The sequence below is a fragment of the Solea senegalensis genome, linkage group LG20 (assembly GCF_019176455.1).
Source record: "Solea senegalensis isolate Sse05_10M linkage group LG20, IFAPA_SoseM_1, whole genome shotgun sequence".
Taxonomy (NCBI): domain Eukaryota; kingdom Metazoa; phylum Chordata; class Actinopteri; order Pleuronectiformes; family Soleidae; genus Solea; species Solea senegalensis.
In genome coordinates this window covers 11,241,588-11,262,686 of record NC_058039.1, presented here as the reverse complement: position 1 = coordinate 11,262,686, position 21,099 = coordinate 11,241,588, and the positions used below count along the sequence as shown (strand labels likewise).

At 42.5% G+C, this 21,099-nt stretch overlaps 1 protein-coding gene across 1 annotated transcript in view; it reads left to right on the top strand.

Annotated features, from left to right (window-relative positions):
- csmd2 (CUB and Sushi multiple domains 2) overlaps positions 1-21,099 on the top strand; it is a 222,569-nt gene that overhangs the window by 177,303 nt on the left and 24,167 nt on the right. The window contains exons 40-53 of the mRNA XM_044052677.1: positions 82-151; positions 1,336-1,452; positions 1,584-1,793; positions 3,844-4,032; positions 6,381-6,558; positions 8,059-8,204; positions 8,288-8,368; positions 9,108-9,221; positions 15,771-15,959; positions 16,801-16,947; positions 19,041-19,229; positions 19,797-19,982; positions 20,394-20,588; positions 20,907-21,080. Of these exons, the coding sequence (XP_043908612.1) occupies positions 82-151; positions 1,336-1,452; positions 1,584-1,793; positions 3,844-4,032; positions 6,381-6,558; positions 8,059-8,204; positions 8,288-8,368; positions 9,108-9,221; positions 15,771-15,959; positions 16,801-16,947; positions 19,041-19,229; positions 19,797-19,982; positions 20,394-20,588; positions 20,907-21,080 (2,185 nt within the window). The remainder of the gene's footprint in view (positions 1-81; positions 152-1,335; positions 1,453-1,583; positions 1,794-3,843; positions 4,033-6,380; positions 6,559-8,058; positions 8,205-8,287; positions 8,369-9,107; positions 9,222-15,770; positions 15,960-16,800; positions 16,948-19,040; positions 19,230-19,796; positions 19,983-20,393; positions 20,589-20,906; positions 21,081-21,099) is intronic.

Below are 21,099 nucleotides of genomic sequence, written 5' to 3'. Positions count from 1 at the left end.
AGTGGGGAGAGCAAATTAATTCATTGCCTGTTCTTTGTTGCACTTTCTTGTCTTTGTGTCTGTGCCGGTTGCTGCTTGAAGGGGAACTCACACATCACTTGTATGCCTGGAACTGTCAGACGATGGAACTACCCACCACCTCTCTGCATCGGTAAAAATACCTTTGACTATGTTTCCTTCACTTTTCTGCGTTTTCGCTATTTTTCTCTTTTTCGGATTGTTATCACACAGCACATGATAGGGAAAGGTTGCACCACACGCGCCAAGTGTTTTATATCACCATCCGCCTTTGAATTAAAGCAGAATGTGATTGTTCTGTTGGTACATACTCCAGTTGACTAATGGCTACATCCATACTCGTGTTTTCAAACAGCATTTCCCACACAAAACGAGTCTCATTCAGACAAGAGTTTTAGCTTCATTTTTCATTTCATTTGACAGACAAGGTGAACGTGAAAGTTACTGTTTTGTTAACAGCTGGAAGCACAGCCCCAGCGTTTTCATGTGAAAACTGAGGCACTAGCCTTTTTGAACTGTAGCAGGAGAAACACTTAATTCCAAGGTTAACTCTTTGTCGTAAATGAAAAGAAATATTTGTTATATGAACAAAAAAAAAACCCAAACCATTGTTGCATTTGATTTATTTTGGTATTTCTGCCTTGAAAGCTGAAAAGGAAACTGCAGTGTTTCCCTCTCCACTCTACTCCTGCTTGTGAGTGTAAGTGTGTGTGTGTGTGTGTGTGTGTGTGTGTGTGTGTGTGTGTGCCTTGACAAACGGGCTCCACTTATTGGAGAAACCTACTATTGCCTAATTAGTTCCATCTCAGACCGTGATTGGTTAAAGTTGAGGGAAGATTCATGGTGTTCACAGGCATCAGCAGTTTCCTGATTACCTCAGGCTTTTTTCTGCTGCTACAGGGTAACATTTAACCCCTCGTTTTTCTTATAGGAAACACAATGGCACATCACCCTGATTTTTTCCCCCAGTGGTTTCATTCACATGTATTCTTTTTCATTGTCTCCTCAAGTCAGCTTGTGTTCTCTTTTTCTCCCCTTTATTATTGTTTTCTTGGCATTTTGCTCCTTTTAGTTTTCTCGGTCCAATCCACTCTTTCACTTAATTGCACTTCCACTATTACAGGCAAAGAATTAAGTTCTTATACTATGATATAATAGTAAACAAGTATTTTGAACAAGTGTTGCATTTTTCGCAAGCCACCCACGAAATAAACAAGTGCAATGAGACACACAATGTCAAGTATTTTAATCTGTGAGAACAAAATCTTTGTAGATGATTATGAAAATATTGAAAATATGTGTTTGCCCTTTCACCAGCTCAATGTGGCGGAATCCGGGAGGAGATGGAGGGCATGATTCTCAGTCCCGGTTTCCCTGGGAACTACCCTAGCAACAGTGACTGCACCTGGAGAATCTACCTGCCAGTTGGTTTTGGTGTGCATCTTAAGACGCTCTAATATCTTGACAAGAACTTAAAACCTGTGTAGATCTGAGAAGGAGTACCTTATCAGTATTTCCAAAAAAAAAAAACCCACATCATTTTGCTTCATTTTTTTTTCTCCCAGGAGCCCATGTTCGGTTCCTCAACTTCTCCACCGAGGCCAACCATGACTTCCTTGAGATTCGCAACGGGCCCCTCGATACAAGCACAGTGATCGGGCGATTCAGTGGTCAGGATGTTCCCTCTTCACTTCTCACCACCTCCCACGAGACCACCGTGTATTTCCACAGTGACCATTCACAGAACAAACCTGGTTTCAGATTTGAGTACCATGGTAAGAATCCACACATGATGTGTGACTCAGAGTGTCCTCAGGGGCCCCTTTGAGAGATTTGAAGATGGAGACTTTAGATTATATTCTCCCTCTTGATTGTCTCGGGCAAAAATAGACGTTGCTAATGTACTTTTTTTTTTTTTATAATGAGCATAATTGTTCAGGCAAATATTTCCTAATTGCAGAGCTGAGCCAGTATCAGTATTAGAAGTTATTTTCAAACTAGTAATTACTTCCTGAAGCTTTTTGGCTGCTTTGAACCACCTTTGATGCCACTGAAATGTGGTTCTGTAAAGGTTCACTCAATTTACCCATAATGGCCAGAGCTATTTGCCTGAAATGACCCCAGTCACTTGAAGGACTAGCGTCACAGAGATGATTTATGTCTTGTAAAAGCATAATGAACTCTAATTTTGAGCAGCGTTAACTCTTTCCCTTCATGTTCACTTATGTATTATTAAAGCCACTTTGCTGTGAGGTGTGTGCCGTGAAGCCATAACATTACTGAATAAGCCCCGGAATTGACTGTGTCAAACTAATCAGCCCGCACAGCCTGTAAATTCCCAAGATCTATAAATCTCTGCGTATAAAACTGTTGATCCCCCTAAAAGATTTCTTCACTATGTACCAATAAAAAGCGTTGGCACATATCCGTATAAATTGCCCTTGTCCATGAATGCAACAGGCATACAAAGTTTATATTTTGTGATTCAACAAACGAGCTGACAAATCAAGAGGTGGCATTGTGCAATTACATAATTATGTGTACATTAGCATATAAATCAAGCATTATATTTGCAAATACACCCCAGTATATTTGCCTGAGTTGTCTCCTATGAAGGGAAGATATGATCATAGAAATTAATATCTTTAGTCATATTTATATCCTGGCTCTTCGAGGTTCACTGCCTGCTCTGCTTTTGTATCCAACAGGGGAAATAAGGTGAGAATCATTTACCCACACTGCATTTCATACTCCTCCAGAACAAGTCAAAACTGCCCTTGGCTTCTTCTTTTTTTTTTTTTTTTTTTTTTTTCCCCTCTCTGAAAACTTCTATCCGAGGAGAAGGAGGCAGAAAGAGCGAGTGGGAGGACTCAGCAAGATAGAGGAAGAACAACACAGAAATGAGGAAGGGGAATTAAAAGATGGAAAGTAAAAATAGAGGATGCCGCACTACTGTTGTCTCCAGTGAAGCATTCATATTTTGAGGAAAATCAGTGCTGGTTGTGTGATTTGCTTGCAGCAATGGATCTGCAGCAGTCATTTCCCTGGTCGACGTTTTGGACATCGCTAAATCAGGGCACATGTGTGATGTGCCTTTAAATATAATATGTATTGAAATATCTAAAAAAAAACTAATGGGAAACTTAACATCACACATTTTATTGAGGTGTGTAATTACAAAAGTTAGAATGTTTACAACAACCCTTTAAATACATAATCCTTAAAGATAGCGGATGAAGTCATCCCCTCTCCACGTCTCCGCTGTAACTGCCGGGGCAAATCCCCTTCAACACATCAGAGCGCGGAAGGAAATAAACCCGTGCTCGTCATTAGCCAGTGTGACGATGGAGCTGCCGGGCAGGCGGGAAAGAGGAAGACCGCCGAGAAGGTTCATGGATGTTGTGAAGGAGGACATGAGGACGGCTGGTGTAACAGAAGAGATGAGGCAGATGATCCTTAAAGGAGAAGCTGATAGAGGAAGAAGAGATTTGTCACTGAGGGATTAAGACTACTCATTGCCGTTTGCTGTGTCTTCTAACTCTAAGCTAAGCTCTCCCTGTGAAGCGCAAGCACACAGGAGAACCAAGAATTCGGCTTCTTTCTTTCTTTCTTTTTTTTATTGTTTTGATGAAGAGACTCCTTGCGGCAGAAATGACATACTGTGCCTTTAAAAAGTACAAAGTAACCCACGTTTTCTTCTCAGTCGTGTGGCTTACTTATAAGACTTACTATAATTGCATCATTGTAAAAACATCATTCAATAGTATATGATTTATTATTTCAATAGATTTTAAATAACTGCTCCTCCCTTCCTCCTTCTCTCAGCGTATGAGCTGCAGGAATGCCCTGATCCGGAGCCTTTCCACTATGGAGTGGTGGTGGGTGCTGGCTTCAATGTCGGCCAATCCATCTCCTTTGAGTGTCTGCCTGGTTATCAACTCATGGGACATTCCATCCTCACCTGTGAGCACGGCACCACCCGCAACTGGGATCACCCTTTCCCTCGCTGCGAAGGTATGGTACAGTATATATACAGTATATGAGTACACGAGTCTCGTCACAAGAGCGTGTCTACATCCAAATAACATTAAATAACACAAGCAAGTGACTCGACTCGCAAAATGAATGAACAACTAAACTAATACTCAAGATAACTTCCTGTTTAAGAATGTGTTGAGCTATTGCATCATTAGTGCAAAGTGCAGCCATGGAGATAATGATTATCTATTATGAATCATGCAATTAAAGTGAATAATCGTCCCCCATTAATGAAGCCGCGATGAAAATCAATACTGTGCTAAAGAGGAATGGAGACAAAATACAAGTTCAGGGAAATAGGGGAGGACAATTGGAGAGAAAGGTAATGGGTGCTCTTTGTTTCTGCCACGTCCTTGACCCACATTCTCACGCTCCAGTTGTCGATGATTCAATAAGGCGGGCAAAATTACTGCGAGAGGTGAGGGCCGTGACACTCAAACTTTAAACGGGCAAGTGGGGAGATAAGTGGGAGTGAGAGGAGCAGAGTACAGGAAGATTTTATTTTCTCACAGCTGTTTTTTTTTTTTGTTTGTCGTATTACCAGACACCTGCTAGAGTCTTCTAATTTCGTCTATCTTTGTATAGGACGTCGTCCAGGAGCGTTCATGCGTGCGAATTGCATAAAACTGAATGTCATTCGTATCGCAGCGTCCGCCACTGTAGCACTGGTGTTTATTTCAATGATCATATAAGGCAATTCCGTCGCAGCCCAGTGGTGTGCTGATGTAATATGCGGCAGTAATACCGTATTGAATATTTTACACACCATTAACATTTCTTTATTCTCACATGAGTGCACGTCTGTTGCTTTCCAAAAATGAACTGGAGAATTAGGCTGACGCTTCTGACTGTGAATGTAATTGAATTGGCTTAAATGCTGTGACCCGGCGTGAGGAGGTGAATTAGCAGGAGATGAAGTGGTACCTCAGTCTTGATGGAAAAACCCCTTCATCATCGCACTGCCCATTTCTTGCCAATTTATATAATTGTGTCACTATATGCCTAGAAGCAGAATTATGTGATGAGTGTTATTTGCATGTGCATTACTTGGGAATGAATACCCATTTCATTTCCTTGTTTCCCATGAAAACGCAACAGAAGACAGAATGTCATTATGTTTGTTTCAGGGTTTCTAGATGATTCACTGACAACGGGCCATATTTCCTGTCGTTGCTTAACCCTCTTCTCTATGACTGTAAATACATTGCACTCAGGTATACACAAAATATTCAATATTAAGTGTAAATAAACATGGTGCTAACAGTAGGTTATAACATTATATATGCGCCACTCATCTGTTTCACGTTTTCTATTCTAAAACAGTTCCAGTGGTCTCAGTGGCTGCCTGTTCCCACTTAACACTCCAAGCAAGCGTACAGGGTTTTTTTTTTTTTTTTACACATAAGGCTGAAGTACCTTGCTTATCGATGGTGTCACCCAGAGGTTCAGCTCCACAGTGTGTTCAAGGTTTAATCAGTCAGTCTGATCAATAGCTCATTTAACAGGTGGGGCAGCAGCAGCAGCAGTGGGATGCTACTTTCCACAGGGCTACAACAGGCAACTGTATTACATGAACATACATAACCTGTGAAGGCAAAAAATAGATGCAGTCTCTGCTTCGGGAATCATCTTAAACCCCGAGGCGTCCGAGGGTGTGCCGTTAAGCTGAATACCCTGTTTGGTTTGCTTGAAATGCCTGCGCTGGTGCGATTACCGCTCCTTCCTGATTTTCCCCTGCCTCACTACTGTGAATATTGGGTTTCTCTTTGGGCACCGGTGGGAGAGTGAGACTACATAATCACCGTGTTAGTGAGAATCTCATGGGTTATTTCAGGAATGTTAAACTTTCTATTAGTGTAGATTTGAGGCTGGTTATCGATTGTGCTCACCTTTTTTGCTAACCTTAGGAATAAAAGGCATGTCTGCCGTTCCGTTGTTGTTAGATTGGACAAAGACATTTCCACACACAAGGACCACATATTATAGGTGCAGCCGAAACTGTAGATGTATACCAACACACACACACACCTCAAAGGCCCAGAACATACTAACCCCTCGACTCATCCCTGCTCATTCTCTCTTCTGGGGAAAAAGGGTAGAGGTCTTATCAGAGCAAAACATTCTAACCAAGTCCCCACTTGCTAACAAGCTTTACTGGCTAATCTTTTGCCAAGGCACTAAACGTAGAGTGAAGAACGCAGGGATGAGATGAATTTAATGAAAGCAAAAATATGTCTGTTTTCCATCAATTGCAGCTGAATGATACAATTGAACACACTATTGTGCACACTGACTTTCTCTCCCTCTCTCCCTCCCTCCCTCAGTGCCCTGTGGTGGAAACATCACTTCTGACAACGGGACCATCTTCTCACCGGGCTACCCGGAGGAGTATCCAAATTCAGCCGACTGCTCCTGGCTGATCACCGTGTCGCCTGGTTTAGGCATCAAACTCAACTTCACCTTGCTTCAGGTTCACGGGCCTCATGACTTTCTCTCTGTCTGGTAAGTGATCACTGTTTCCAGGAACTAGAAACACGTGGAACTCCTTTTATTGAAACCCTGTGTGGGTTCAAAGAAATTATATTTTCTCTATTGACAGCCAAACCTACAGTAGACCCCAAAGCTATTTCAAGAAAAATGTTGAACTTTATTTTACACGGATGTTCGATTGAATTTTTGTTCACCTTTATCTTAATGTTTTTGCTCTTTGTTATCATTACATGTCTTTCAATTTTTTGTCACGAAAACTTCCCTTTCCAAATCTGGAAACCTTTGCCCTAAATGAGCCCAGTTTGTTGCTTGAAAACACCCAGACTCAAAGTCCAGTTGACTCGGCTCTGAGTCCACTGCCTCCTTTTCATTCATGTGTGTGTGGGAGTAAACAGACGTAGTCAGGGTTGGCTTTGGCTGGTGGAAATGTTTATATTAGGACATTATTTTATGTGGTAGGAGTGTTTGTTTTTTCCCGACTGAGTATTAGTGGATGAGGTTTGCTTTCATCACCTCCATAATGTGCAGCCGGGCCTGCCATATGTGTGACCAAACATGAGATTTTGCATGCATGATGGCTGCTAATCCCAGTTCATCCTGCTCTCTCAGAGACAAACTCCAAAGGTCCCAGCACTCAGTGAGACCGGATATTTGACTGCCAGCTGAACTGGCAACTAGATGACCTCATGAACAGTGTATATGTATATGTTTTGAAGATAAGGCAGCTCATGAAATTTGTGCAAACATTTTTGAGTTCAAGATACTCGGGCAAGATGGCGAGTAAGCCAAAAATATGCTCTTCCTATCTATTGTTGCTCTTCACAAACAAACAGCCCCCACTGCGTCGATCTTTCCCAACAAGCTCCCGCAGAGCCAAAATTGGGCCTATAATGTTCCCCAGTTTCCAGTTACTACTGCTTTGTATCAATCCACTGAACTACTGATCCAAGAAAATGGGCCCCATAATGGTGGCTTGGCCACAGTGCTGTCAGGCAGCAGTCCCTAGCCAGCCGTTTCCAGAGCTGCTTGTAATCGCCCATGCCCAGTCTGACAGCCAAAGACAGATGGTTTTTAAGCTGAATGGTTGTGGCAGGAATCTGGGAGCTGGTTTAATCGGCCATGCCCACGCCAGGGGACTGCCACGACTGGGCCACAGCTTTCAGGGACACTCCTATTGGATGGTAGTTAGCAGAGACTGTACGATCCAGACCTGTCATTTCATACTTATCCGTAATTTCTACCTTATTTCAACATAATCATCCAGAGTAGTCCAAAGTAATTGGTTTGGGTTTGATGAAGTGGGAGCAGCTTGGTCATACTCTGCTGCTGGAAGCTGCTTGACAATGATCTGGCATGGGGCTTTGTTTGGTCTTGGTGTACTTCATGGTTAAAGACCAAAGTGACCACTTTAGTAGAGGCTACTGACAGAAAACCCTGCAGTTAATAATCACTGCGTCTCTGGGGTGCAGTTATTTGAGAAGTTTTAGTAAAATAGTGACATTCTTCCTACAGGGATGGTCCACAGGAGACCACCAGGAAGCTGGGAGTGTTTACTGATGGAGAGCCCTATGAACCACCAAGTAGCACATCCAATCAAGTGCTAATACGTTTCCGGAGTAACACAGAGAAAGGGGGACTTTTCCGCATCAGCTATCAAGGTATCTAAATTGTCTTACCTGTTATTTCAATTCAGAGATTTTTACCTGTTCTCTTTATGACTGATTCTGTCCTCTCAATAAAGCATATAGGCTCCAGTACTGTCTGCCTCCCCCAATCATCCCAAATGCAGAGATCCTGATGGCAAGCAAGGAGTTTAAAATTGGTAGGTGTCACAAAAGGCATATTTGCACACTTGAACACATGCACAGTCCCCGCTGTAAGGGCTCTGTTCACATTCCTGCAGTACGTTCATGCTCTTGCTGTGGAAGTGCAACATTATGAAGAGTTAGACCTAATCCCATTTCTCATTTTTACCCCTCCTTTGGCCTACTCACCACCCCTTGGAACTGAGGCGGCGGTTAAAAAGTGGTTTGTCATCATTTAAGCAAGTATTGCGTCAAGAATTAGGGCATACTACACCTACATGTGATAGTACTGGGATTGAGCCTTAATCCCTCATTCCCCCTCTTTATCGTTGACAGTTACATGTCCCATAAGTCATGAGTGCCGCATGCAAACCAAAGTTCTACATCAAGCACGGAGATGAGGCAAAGGTATAAATTAACGTTTCAGGCAAAATAATCAAAAAGCCAAAGGGATAATGAGGCAGGTGTTGTTTCTCTCACTCGCAGAAGACAATGGAGATGTATACTCTTTATCTGTTTATTTGCATATCTCCGCGACTCATTATCATTCAGAGACAGAAAGGCAATGACACTGACGTAGTGTTTCATCTATAGGATACCCAGTGGGTGTTTATTATGTACCTTACTCCACCGTTGACTTTTTCTTTCACTGAAACACACAATGGATCATGATTAGTTCTCGACATGTTGGCTTCTTGCCACATCTCTGATTTGTCACTGCCTGTATCTCTTCCTCCTTTATCTCTCTCTCTTCAGGTGATATAGTGCGCTATAGATGTCTTCCAGGCTACCAGTTAAGTGGAAACAGCATCCTCACCTGCCGGTTGGGGACACACTTGGAGTTTGAGGGGCCTCCACCCTCATGTGATGGTGAGTGAATGATTGAGGTTTGAGAAATATCACGGAAGACGCTGCTCATGCTGTCACACCAGGAGACTGAATACAGTCAGTGCAACCCTAGTCTGATTTGCTGACCACTGAGACGTTGCACCTGAGCAGTAGGGAGATAAGAGGCTTATTCACAGCTCCTAATGAGGGAGAGGTCAAGCACTGCTTTTTCAGTTTTCGTACTTCTAATTGTACAGCAATGAAACTTGCAAACTTCCCGGCATAAGCGCTCCCTTTAAACTCCCCCCAGGCTACATTAAAAATGTTTTATCTACTCGCAGTATCTCGGATTATTATCTCGCCAAAAATTAAAAGTACAAATAGGGGGTCAAAGTAAATAAAATCTCCCAATTTCTGCAGTTAATGCTGGTGTATGAAAGTGATTGAACGTATATACCAATGAGAATTTAAGTAAACATAACTCTCAGGTGTGAGTTTACCTACTTTCATTTGCCACACACACATGGTAAAACCTAATATCCCTGCAACGTGGTCTCTCATCATCATGTAATTGAATAAGTTTCTCTGTTGTTTTCTGTTCTGTCAGATCCAGACAGTCAGAGAATCATTGATCTATATTGATCACGTAAATCTGTATACAACTATAATTTATTGCAATAACAATGGGTGTATTTGTAAATATAATGGCCTTTGTAGGCTTCAGTTGCTGCACAAAATGGCTGCTATTGTTGCGCTATTGTTTGCTGAATAAGCCTCTCGAGATGTTTCCCAGAACGTTCTGGGAACATTCCCTGAAGGTTCCTCCCTAGGTTGTCCTGTGGTTGATAAGGAAAGTCTTCCTAACATTCTCTAAATGTTAGTTTGTGGTTTGGTTGGAACGTTGCTTGTTAGTAGGGTTATGTTATGTTGCTATGATTGACAGTTACACCACAACACAACAGGCGATGCATCTGTTTATTTTCAACAGGGTTATAAGTAGCCACCATCATTTTTTGCTCTAATCATAGACTCATGTTGTCGGTGTAGTTTGGCATTTTTATGTCTGTCTCCCATGGGCCTCTTTGCCTTCAGTCATGGAACAGCAACCACACATCAGTTTGGAAGCACTTCTTTCTCTTTGGATGATACTTGGCTCCCATGAGGCTGAGGGTGGCCACTGTTGTGCTCTCTTCACGCTGAGATATCCTCCTCCCAGAGGACTCAATGACTGTAGTGTTCCCAACACATCATCATCATAGTACTCTATGTGGTGTGCAGTTTCCCCCCCCGGGAAAGAAACTGGGTGCGTGAAGGGGTCTCAGTGTTTTGTTCCGCTTTAAAGTTTCTGAAATGCCTTCCGTCTCCCCCCACCCCAGCTTCATCTTGCTTTGTCATCGTCACTTTGTGCATCCCACACTGTTAGTGGCAGAAGAGGAGAAGTAGGCAAAGCTGGATAATTTTGTGTGCTAAATAGGAAAAATATGCAAATGCTCTCAGCGTGAGATGAAAAGCTATAGAGATAAGAAAAATACGAGTTAGGCGAAAGGAGGGCAATGATAGGGGAAATTGATCTATGAATAGGCTAATGATGAAGATGTTGAACAATGTGCCAAGGACACCCAGGGAGGCAGAGTAGGGCCTGATTCAAGGAAAAAAAAAGTTTCCCTGCATGTAATTGTGTCTGCTTACACTGTCTTATGATTGCATTTTTAAAATGTCATACTTAATGCTTGGTTCGCCTTGCTTATTTGAAAACATCCAAATGGAAATTAGTGACCGTTTAGTTGTCAATCTGCTCTTATGCACATGGCTTACCTTCTCTGTGAATTGTTCCCATTTAGCTGGAAGACTGAGGACATACAGTTCCACCTCACTCCTACCTGTCCCTTTTCTGGCACAGAAAAAATACCTGCAACAAGAATCCCTTTCAATGAAAGCTGGAGGATTGAGGAGCTGAGTGAGAGGAATTTGAGGGAAAGGAAACGGATGCTAGTGTAAAGGAGGAGGTGGAGACGATTCCATGTGAAGAGAGGAAGGTCAAAGAAAAATGCTTGCAGGATTCTCAATTAAGGAGAAAACAAACGCTGGAGAATAATTGAGCAGAAGAATGGGGTTTAAGAGTGAGAGGTAAGGAAGTGAGACAGGGAGAGACTTAGTTGTGTGGGGGAGTGAAGAGAAGAAGTGTACAACTCATTGAAATGCAGGGGACATGCTGGCTGCAGCTGCACCTATCAAATCACCACTTCTTGCTTTGACAAGCGCAACCCTCCCTTCACATCAAGCTGCCGTCGCCACAAATACACTGTCGCGCGCTTGTACACAGACAGTCTAGACAAAAAAACAGCGGTCAGGTATGTGTTTGGGTTACACAACAGTCGAGGGTTGTCATTGAGTGTGTAAAGAGCAACACTGGAGCTGATACAGCCGGTTCTGCAGTGTTGCCTTCCCTCTGTGCCAGTATCTCCTCTCTTCCTCCGCCTTCCCTCTGTCTGCACTCCCTCCTCCTCCTCCTCCTCCTCTCTCTCCTACTTCGCTCCCCACCGCTGGCCCTCGAGCGCCACGCTTCTGTTCTCACGGAACACCATACCTTTTTTTATTCCCTGCACTCTTTTTACTTTGTCCTTCACTGAGACTTCTTCAAAAACGTAGTGCAGTGTACGCTCACACACTGGAATGCTCAGGTGACCGTCAGTCCACAGATCTGAGTCTGTCACCGAAAACTGGAGCGCAGGCAGAGGAGAAGAAAAGCAACCGCCGAACACGCCGTACAAACACAGACACACACTTCCAATTGTTTTAAATTTAGTCACAGTGGCAAGTGGATTTAGCCTCCCCCGGTGTTTCCGACCACTGAGCAGCCAGGTAATATATAAAGTATTTGATGTTGTATATGACTCCTCACCTTTAACAACATCTGCTGTCTCCCGAGACTGCATGAAGTTCCAGCATCGCATACGCAAGGCAAACAGCATCAGTAAAAACTGGTGCATGAATTAATTAATAACGCACAATGAGTCCTGATAATCCAAAGTTCCCGAGTTTATTCTCCACAGTGATTGCTGGTTTAAACCTGCATAATCGCCCAGCACATTCATTTCTCAACTCTGTCTCTTTGCCTCACCAGCTGTCTGTTGTTTTTTTTTTTTTCCCACCCAACACCGCCACCTCCTCTATTCTCGTAGAAGGGATTACAGCTGCCCGTATGTTTTTGCATAGTCATTGTCGTCCATGATTTTATGGAGCTGTTAGTTCCTGATCCAATTTAAAGCGCACGTTGAAGCCCACCCCCTTTAATCAGCTCGTTATCGCTCCTTGGCTTATGCTAATTAAACAAAAAGTAAATTGAGTAGAGGCTGCTCCACGGTACTGCAGTGGTACATGCATGATATAGCGCGGATTTATGCACATGCGCTGCCATCCTTGTACACTGGAGTGCACACATGTTTACGGATGCAGATGTGCGCGCATCTGTGCTTGTTCGCATGGAAACCCTCCAGCGTATCTTTTTTTTTTTTTTTGCCGGGGAACTGTTTATACAGTTTACACTGAAGCAGGAAAGGATGTCTCGCAGATTGTCATTCCACCAACCTGTTCATTTCAACCCTTGTCTCATTAAAGTGAAATTTCATTTCGAGCCCCCTATCAGTGTTCATCTCACCCTGCGTGCTGAAGCTGCCTCTCCCAAGGTGTCAGATTTGTCCCCTAATACCCCCCTTTGTTTACAGCCAAAGAGTGATGCTTCATTTCAGAGTGGAATCGTTTAATAAGTAGCAGCCCACAGATAAGAGCCAATGCCTGTCTCTTTTCATCAGCTCCAAGACAAGCTGAAGGCAGTTTTGAAGACACGTTGGCGCTCCCTGAAAGGTCACTGACAACACACATCTCGTCCTCAGAGAATTGATTGTTTAATGAACTTCACTCTTTGATTTTATGTGCTACTTCCAGGTACAGTCAGTTTTGGTACGAGTGAAGGATTTAAGCCTTTTGGTTGTCATCCACTGAAGCCCTCCGGGTCGTAAATAATTTTACAAACTGAGCGGAGTAACTTAAACATGGCGACGCTGCTGCGTGCTCCTGTGCTGTTGTCGCTGCAGCTGATGTCCATAATGATTCTGTAATTGATATTCCACTTTGAAAACATGGTTTGTGTTAGAACATTTACTTTTGGATGCCTCAAATCCTGCTTATGAAAATATAAAAGGAGTATATTGCAAAAGTTGTTTTGTCCTTTTGGTAAAATTTGGTTTGGTTTTGGCACAAATTATGTTAACATGACTTTTAGTCAGTGGCATTCAGTCTTGTATAAAGTACTTGAAAGCGATACTTGAGCAAAAGTACAAGTATCTTACTTGAAAATGACTTTGGTAGAAGTTAAAGTCACCTTTTAGAAAATGACATTTACTGTACTTAAGTATCAAAGGGGGCCACACAGTGGTGTAGTGGTTAGCGCTCTGCCTTGCAGCGAGAAGACCCGGGCTGGTGTGTATTTGTACTTTGTTACATTACAACACTGGTGGCATTATTTTACATTTCTTGAGGTGATCAAGTAAGGAAACACATGCAGTGAGCTGGTTATTATTGTGGAAAAACTCCAGTCAGGGCTTCTCATACCCAATATCCTGAACTTTATTACAGCTACTTACTAAAAACCAAATAATTTGACTCAAAATAAAAAAAAGTGAGTTAGTTAATGATTTAGAAATTATTGTATTGCTTCCATAGAATGAAATAGTCCATCAGGTTTAATGGGGGGGAAACTGCTTATTTCACTTCTCCTCTCTCTCTGCATTTAAACTTTCTTGCATCTTCTGCACTTCTTCTTTCTCCTGTGCCTCGTTTTTTTTCTTTTCCCTAAGAGTGGCTAAATATCTGCCATTAATTAAGAATTCAAGTTCCACTCTGTACATATTAATGATAACGTTAGGCAAGTATTCTATGGCTATGGTTTTAGGTTTCTGATCCAGATGGCTTTGGCAAACGGTGTCTGCCAGTGAGTTGACAGTGATGGATTCACCAGACGTCTTTTGGCTGAGTTGTCCCTCAGTACTGTACTTTATACACTGCAGTAGTCTGGTATACAGAAATATTATAAGGTGTACTTGTAACTGACCCATCGGATTTTACTACTCAAACAAGCTGTGCAATAACTGCACCTATAGTTGACACCAAGCAAGGTAGAGCAAATACTAAAGAGTTATTTGCGAATGCTGTTTAACCCAGCCTGTTTTACCATAATCTTCATATTAATTCCTTCCTGTGTGAACTCCATCATAAAGGAAGGGTGAACAAGCCAAGGCAAGGCAAACACACGGTTGTGTTGACAGTAACAGATAAGCACATACAGAGACACAAATATATGCACACACACTGTCCCACAAAGGAGCCGCTGCGATAATGCGACTCAGAGCGTTCAATATTTCACCAATGTAATGAAGGAGCCGCGAGTGCCCGGAGCTACCTTACCCCGAGGCAGAGCAGGCACCGGTATTCAAATTGCAGCACACAGCATGCACATTTACATAAACTTTACATTTTCTGCCACACTTGGCTGACTAACACACACACACACACACACACACAAAATGTATGATTATGCAAAAGGAATCTGGTAAAAAAAAGAGAAGAAAAACAGGCTTTAAACTCTACTTTTAAGTCTTTTAAAGTCACATGCACATGATCTTGATGCTGTTTTTTTTTTTAATTTTTAAGACTAACAATTGAGTTGACTAAAACAGCTACAGTATGAGTTGTCAAATGTAGATCAGTCATTATTATTTAAGAAGCTGTGTGTATACTGTGTGTATATAGTGTAATAGCAACACCCAGCTTAAAGTAATCAAGTCTAATGCAATGATCCTGCAGTAAATTCTGCCTTCTTCTAAGTCCCATTTAATGGTCACTATTTTTGTTGAAATTGAGTTAAAGAGGTGTTGATTTAACTGTGCAATCAAACAAGAATAACAAATGTACATCTTGTCTGCTGTGGAGAGGGTAATTTCACGGTTTACCTCCTCAGTGTGCAGTCCCATTAGATCAGCAGCTAAAACAACAGGAAACGTTGGGGAATCTGTTGTCATTGTTGCAGCACCGGCTTCCTTAGATGTTGCAGCTCATAGTTTCACTGTGTATGCAAACACCTCTGGCAGATCAAGAGGTCGGCATCCCAGCACTGCAGCAAATGTGCATCAGACCTAGACAGAGGAGCTGAGACTGAAACAACTTTGAAAATGTCCAAGTGCACGCTGTGCTTTTTTGAGGGGTGTGGTGGGACGTGGGGGACGTGACGACTTCTGGAAAAGAGGAAACTGTATTCACCGTTTCCTGGACTGACATAGACAGCTGTCTTTCCTGTGAGTGTATCCGAATGACAATTAGCTCAGTTATGTCATTTAGTCACATTGAGTTGCCCTCCAACAACAATACGGACAAAACCAATCCAATTTGTGTTTCAGGCTGAATTGTATTCCCAAAAAAAAAAAAAAAAGAATCAACAACCATTAAAGTTGTCAACAAAGACTACAACACCAATGTTATTCCCATTATTACAATGAGTTAGAACAAGTGTCTCTCCTTTTTTATGTCTCTCAACAGTGACTTGTCCCATGAATGAGGTGCTCACAGCGTCCACAGGTGTCATCATGAGCCAGTCACCGGGCAATGGTTTCCCCCATTTTGAGTCCTGCTCCTGGGTGGTCAAAGTGGAACCAGGCTTCAACATAACCTTCACGATTGAACACTTCCAGACCAGCCGACAGTTTGACGAGCTCGAGATCTTTGACGGTGAGTCATTGCATCGGCACGTTAAGGCGATATTACGTAAAAACAGACCAAAAACCCCAAACCAAATATTATATTTTTAGTATATTTTGTTGTCGGGCAGTTTAACTGGGCGTCCTGTTTTTGACATTGCTGACGTGCACACTTGTAGCAACTTTTCAAACACATATATTTGTGCATATTTGTGAATTATCCACAATTATCAAGCGAAATGAGCCCGCCTGAAATTACTATAACAAGGCGTCCACTAACAGAAAGTGGCACACAGGCTCCCTTTCATGTTGACAGAACAGCTACATCTATCTTGTACATTTGCATGTGATTAGAGGCTCAGTCAGCAACTCTGCCAGGCTGCTCTGAGAAAATGGCTGTCGTATACACTGGTGTTGCTGATTAGTGCTTTTCATCCCCTGCCGAGTGGAGGGGAACATGCATTTGCTAACCTTAGGGCTTCCGAGCCAACTACGGATTGAAATCGTTTTGTCAATAATAGGAAGCTGAGCAAAGTGCATAATCCCTTAAATGCCATAACTCAGGATGATTCGATTTGCTTCGTAATGTTCGTGTTTTTAAATTACATTTGTGTGAAGTACAGACATTTCAGAAATGTGTTATCTGTTCTGTTGTTTATTTAGCTGGAATAGTATATTACTATTTCACAGTTGTTTTTTTTGCATCGTCAATATTCATTCATTCGTCTTCTACCGATTTATCCTCCACATGGGGGTCGCGGGGAGCGCTGGTGCCAATCCCAGCTGACATAGGGCAAAAGTCAGGGGGGCGCATAGAGACAAACAGCCATCCACTATCTGTCATTCATGTTTCTCTCCAAATGTTTACACAGGTCCATCCAGACAGAGCCCACTCCTAATCACCCTCAGTGGGAACTATTCCAGTCCGCTGAGTATCACCAGCTCCAGCAACAAAGTCTTTCTGCACTGGTCCTTTGATCACACCACCAGCCACAAAGGCTTCAGAATACGATACTCAGGTGAGTCCTAAACAAGCATATATACCAGCATGACGTTTCTTAAACATTCTTTTTTTAATCCAAAAACGATTTTTCATTGCAGTGGGTTATTTATGCCTGACTCACTTATATGACTCATAATTAGCTTTTTTTTTGTTGTTGTTACTTTTCATTTGTGTACGTTTGCTCTCACTGGATTGTGTGTCAATGTTTGGACCGCAAAATGCAGCTGAAAACAGCTAGAAATATGACCCGTCTCCATGACAACCTGGTGGGGGTAGCAAGCATCTTGCGGTACGCTATGCTATGCTGCACAGTCCTGGGGATTTGGAGAATGTCGTTTATTGTATTTGCTAATTTTCTTTCTTTTTCGCTCCCCTGAAAGACGAGTGTGTGTGTGTGTGTGTGTGTGTATATGACACCTGCGTAACTCGCTGTGAATCATGACTGTGTAAATATTTAAAAGGCTCCCTCCGTGCTGTATCAACACCACTCAGCCAGACTGACTAATCGTCTCTCCCGTCCTTGCAGTAGAACGCTACGTCCACTGCCCCAGATGTTTTGTCATTCCCGCTGCCTTCTTTTCTTTCTTTTTTTTTGTCTTTTACTGTTTTCTTTTCATAAACATGATGGATTTTGCCATCGTAGGTGAAGTGACAGACGGACAAAGTGATGGCTGAGAACCCACAAGTTGCCTTGGTCAGTGCGCAGTTGCCTTCTGAACGGAAGGGGAAGGAGAAACAGATGGCGCGGGAAGATTCATTGCATTCGTCTGTGATCTTCATCAATCCGTCTTTTTTTTCTCCACGGGCCACTCTTCCGTCTCCAAACTTGCAGACTTCTCCTCCTCAGTTCTCTAGACTTTTTCTCCATCCGCGGCTACAATCTGCCACTATTTCCCCCACTATTTATGCTTATGCTTCTCGTCCTTTGTCTCTTTTAACCAGCCTCTTCCTCCTTCCTTTTTCTTCTTCTTCTACTATATAATCTAATCCAATGCAGTGTTGAATCTGATAACTCAGAGCTGTAGGGCTGATTTCAGTGAGACAAGCTGGATACGGTTTCAGGCAGATGAAGAGAGACAGAGAAAGGAACACAGGAAAGGGGCAAACGATAGTAGAACTGCTCTTGAGGCTGAGTCAAGAGCCGCCAGTCACAGTGACTGACAGGTGGCCTTGTCGAGGAGCATCGCTCTGTCACTGTGTTATCATTTGATTCATATATTGGGTTTGTTCCATTCCTTCTCCATGTAGCCGTTGAGGAGGACACTCATCCTTTGATGACATGACTGAGATGACAACCTTTTCACACTTGAATGCTACATTTCACAAATGCCTGAACAAACCCAACATATTCCTTTGTGGATCTCAATGTCAAATTTCACACGAAGCCTGTTTTAGCGAATACCCCTTCAGTGCCACAATATTATGGTCTGTCAGCTCACTTGAAAATCCTTAAATTCTCTTTCTAACGACAGCAATTTATGAGGCAGCAACGTCTCACACGCGCCCACTAACCTAAATGTGTGTGCTTTCTCACTGCCTCATATGATTCAGAATTCACATATTTATGGAAATGTAATGTAAGTGTAAAGTATAATGTGCATTTTCAATGTAACCACAGTCTTTTTCATCAAAACGATCCTTCTCCGGCAGGTGCGTGCCAATGCCATGTTATTGTAAGATCTGCAAAAAATGCAATTTAGGCCTGAGAGTCTTCAATTTTTCACGAACCCCCGGACCTGTTGCCGACACTGTTTCAAATGATGAACAGTTATTGCAGCCACCAATTTAGCCAGCAAACAAAAACAGATACTTCGCTCCTGTTATTATGTATCCATCACTTTTATGATCCTCCTCTGCCGCTGCTGACAAACTCCTGTTTCACTTTGCAGAACATAACTTTGCTTTTATCAATTTTCCGCGTCTCTCGCCTGCAGTTTTTCCCCTTTAAGAGATTGCATTGTACCGCTGACAGTGGAGACACATTAATCCTTCACCTCCTCTACAACAACTTGCATCATCTTGCATCATTTGTATTTTTTTCCCAGCTTGTTGCTCTCACTTTTGCTATGCATATTTGTATCTTTATTTATTTATTTATTTTTGACACAGCGGCTTACTGCAGCCCTCCGAGTAACCCGGTAAATGGCACAGTGCACAGTCTGACCGGCACTAAGCTGGGCAGCACCCTGCGTTTCGGCTGTGACCAGGGCTTTCGCCTCATTGGCCAGAGCAGTGCCTCATGCACCCGGTCTGCACAGGGCATCTACCAGTGGAACGCTCCTGTGCCACTTTGCCAAGGTGAGGACCCATCGTGGCAGCAGGTTGTGGGAGATGATGGGATGGCGGGGGGTTGACGAGAATAGTGTGAATACAGAAATCTAAAAGGCTGCATTGTCTTGTGTCTCTTATCATATGATCTTCATGATAATTTCTTCACTTGTGGTATAGAAATGGTATAGAAACAACCTTGGAACTACAAAAAATGTGTCATTTTAAAACTGTACGTTTCCCATATTTACCACCATTAGTGATTTTGAAGCCTGTGGTGATGCCCCATGTTCAGTGATTTCCATTTTTTTCATTAAAAGAATAATAATTTGAAGTCTAAATAAGTAAACATCGACTTTCAGAATCTAGGTTCCAGCTTTACTATTTGTATCAGATGAAAATGAAAACTGAGCCAACCCTGTTTAATGTTTGGTCAAGTCTGCACAAGGTGTAATCTCCACTTGAAATGCATGTGGTCTCTGGAGACTTGATTGTTTACTACTGGGCAGATGGCTGCCTAAGCTAATATTTGCTCCACATCAGTGCTGGCTCCACACTGCCTTCCTTTTCCTGATGCACGTCTTTTGCTCCGTGCAGTGATGTCCTGTGGAATGCCAGTGCCTCCGGTCAACGGGAGCATTGCTGGCCAAGACTTTTCTCTAGGAGCAAGGGTCAACTATCAGTGTAACCCCGGTTTTCGACTTGCTGGGCCGATCACAACCTCAATGGTCTGTCAAGAATCGGGGAGGTGGAGCCCCATCGAGGCCCCACCCAGATGTATTCGTGAGTATTGCTCTTTTTTTTTTCTTTTTTTTTATGCACTAAATTTACGTTTTTGTTAATATACAAAAATGAAATTGTTAAGTAGTGGAACCATAATTTTTCTCCTTAAAGTAGCAAACGGTTTTGTTTTTGGTCACCTTTTATTTTCCACTTTACTGTCTCTGCTATAAAATGTAGGGGCAAAATTAAAAATCAGAGTAAGGAATAACATTTTCAGTCCTACGAGTTAACCAGTGAATTGTGTTTTTTTTCTCGTTTAATTGTGTGCATTTGCTACTAAGGAGTAATAACTGTTTGCTTCATGATCTGCGCCACTTCCCGACGTCATCAAACTAGGTCTTTTGTTAGTGTATGAACTGAGAGAAATTACAAACGATGCATTGGAATGAATTATGTTGGTTTGACCTCCAGCTGTGACTTGTCCTGACATCGGCCACTCTGCTGTGGAGCACGGGAGATGGCGACTGATCTACGGAACTCAAAACCAATACGATGCTATTATGATGCTCATATGTGACCCAGGATATTACTACAGGGGTCAAAGGATCATTCGCTGCCAAGCCAACAGCACCTGGAACTACCCAGATCCACGCCCGGTCTGTGGAAGTAAGTGAAAACTGCACATCTTACAGTCTTACATTTCCTGATGTTATTTAACTCGACTGCTTCATCTGCAGAAAAAGAACAGAAAAATCCAAGGCCAGGAAAATAAATTTGTAAGACTTGGAATATAATTGCATTCAAATCAATGTTATTTCCACTGTGATATTAAGAAAACATCATTACAAAACAGGCACAAAACCTTCCAACCAAAACAAAGTGAATGTAGACTAAGGAAAACATATCCCAAACAAGACAAATGAATATTGATTTTACTTTTGACCATATGGCATTGCAATATTATGTTGTTTTTTTCCATATCAGTCATCTCCTGTGGGGACCTTGGGACCCCACCAAATGGCAACAAGATTGGAACACTGACTGTGTATGGAGCCACTGCCATTTTCTCCTGCAACACAGGTTATACCTTGGTGGGCTCTCGGGTACGAGAGTGTATGTCAAATGGGCTTTGGAGTGGAACACAGGTCCAGTGTCTCGGTGAGATCTGCAGCTGGAA